The 1,699-nt window shown below is 36.1% G+C and overlaps 1 protein-coding gene across 1 annotated transcript in view; it reads right to left on the reverse strand.

Moving 5' to 3' along the window:
* fcgbp (Fc gamma binding protein) overlaps positions 1–601 on the reverse strand; it is a 15,530-nt gene extending 14,929 nt beyond the window's left edge. Inside the window, exons 1-2 of the mRNA XM_007559498.2 lie at positions 559–601; positions 417–464 (exon numbers count right to left, since the gene is read on the reverse strand). Coding sequence (XP_007559560.1) covers positions 417–462 — 46 coding nt within the window. The 5' untranslated portion in view covers positions 463–464; positions 559–601. The remainder of the gene's footprint in view (positions 1–416; positions 465–558) is intronic.
* Between the last annotated feature and the right edge of the window lie 1,098 nt (positions 602–1,699).

A 1,699-nucleotide genomic window follows, 5' to 3' on the forward strand; every position in this document is an offset into this window, starting at 1 on the left:
TTTGCATGATAAGAGAGAGAGACAGCCAGCGAGAAAAAGAGAGACAGCCACAGAGAGAGAGAGAGAGAGAGAGAGAGAGAGAGAGAGAGAGCAAGGTTTTTTAAATAGTAAAAAGAAACCTTGTACTATTTGAGAAATCAGAGATAGCTGCTGAAAAGGGATCAAAATTTTTGAAGAAATGAATGATCACTTTTTATTAAATAGATATTAAATAGATTGATATATTTTGAAGAGCCATTAGTTCATTGACTACTTCTAAGCAGCACTCAATAAGCAAACAGTATAAAAAACTATATCATATGCCAACAAAACTTTGCTGTAAGGACTCTATGTGAGTTGAATTACACTCTAATTTCAGCCAAACAAATTAAATGACACAGTAATAGAAATCAGTAAAACAATCTAGTTGTACTTACAACTCAATAAAGTCCCCACAGCACAAAACAGCACAAGGATCCCCATGGCTGAAAAAGAAAAAAGAAAGTTTTAGTTTAAAAAGGATTCAACAGTTATATTAGCTAAGTTACACAAATGCTGCTTGATCCAGAATGTGCTCACCTGTTGATTAGTTATGTGTGAGCACCTTAGTTGCTGCTCCATCCTTTTTTTATAAAGATGGACGAGAAAAAAAAAAAGAAAGAGAAACCCGTCGGCCAATCAGAAAAATAGTCTTCTTCTATTTAACATTACCCTTCCTATTAAACAAACAGAGCCAAAACTTGGCAATGACTTTTAGGTCCTGTTGTGTGCTGACATGGGTGTGAACATGATTACAAACTACATTTCTGGGAATAATCATTTGTACTTGAGGTGTAATGCAACTCATGACAGGTGCACTGTTTTATTTTGGAAATTGTCTCTGAATTAGTAAATCAAACAGATATTCTTTAGTTATTAACATGAAAAATGATGCCAAAAATGCATGTAAGCAATCAGTACAAAATGTTCCATTCATATCAAAGTGTCGTGATCTTTCAGACATTGTTTGTGTGTTTTTCTTCATTTTGATATTTATTATCCCAGACAATCCCTTCCTGTGCCATTCAGTTTGATTCTCATCTTCTTTCTGTGCTCTATCTGGGCTCTCTCCCATTGAACTCAATTTTTCTGGTTGAATCTCAACTGGGCCAAAAGGAGAAGTTGTAGAGTGGTGGTCTGCCATTGTAGTTTGTCTTACAGTTGAGAAACAAACAAACAAACAAACAAAAAAAAAACAGTCTTTTGTTGTGTGAACACTTTGTGGTTTTGATATGTGTGACAACTGTAAAATTCATGCTGTGTGTCCTCAGCTTTGCACTGTATTTCAGAGGAAGAAAATAGCTACATTTCAATGTGGCTTTAATAGTGGGACCGTCTGGGTCTGCGTTGCTGCTTCAGGACCTCAGTGACCTGATTTGATCAAACCATGAATTCTGTTCTCTAGCAGAAAACCCTGAGGGAGCTGTCAATTTGAAACCTTGAACACTGGCTCTATTTGGTTCTGCAGCAGAACAAGGATCCAAAGCACATCAGCAATTATGCCTCTGAAGTGCTTAAAACAAACAAAAATAAAAGGTATTGCAGTGGTCATCTTCTTTAAAGATAAAGTAAAGTATGGATGCAAAACTGATTAAGATACCAGTGTATGACTCTAAACCCGAGAGTCCTGTGCTTTTCTTTCATATTTGTCCAAGCGATGTCAGCAATGAAAAAACACAGC

Source organism: Poecilia formosa, unplaced genomic scaffold, assembly GCF_000485575.1.
Source record: "Poecilia formosa unplaced genomic scaffold, Poecilia_formosa-5.1.2 Scaffold105, whole genome shotgun sequence".
Classification (NCBI taxonomy): Eukaryota; Metazoa; Chordata; class Actinopteri; order Cyprinodontiformes; family Poeciliidae; genus Poecilia; species Poecilia formosa.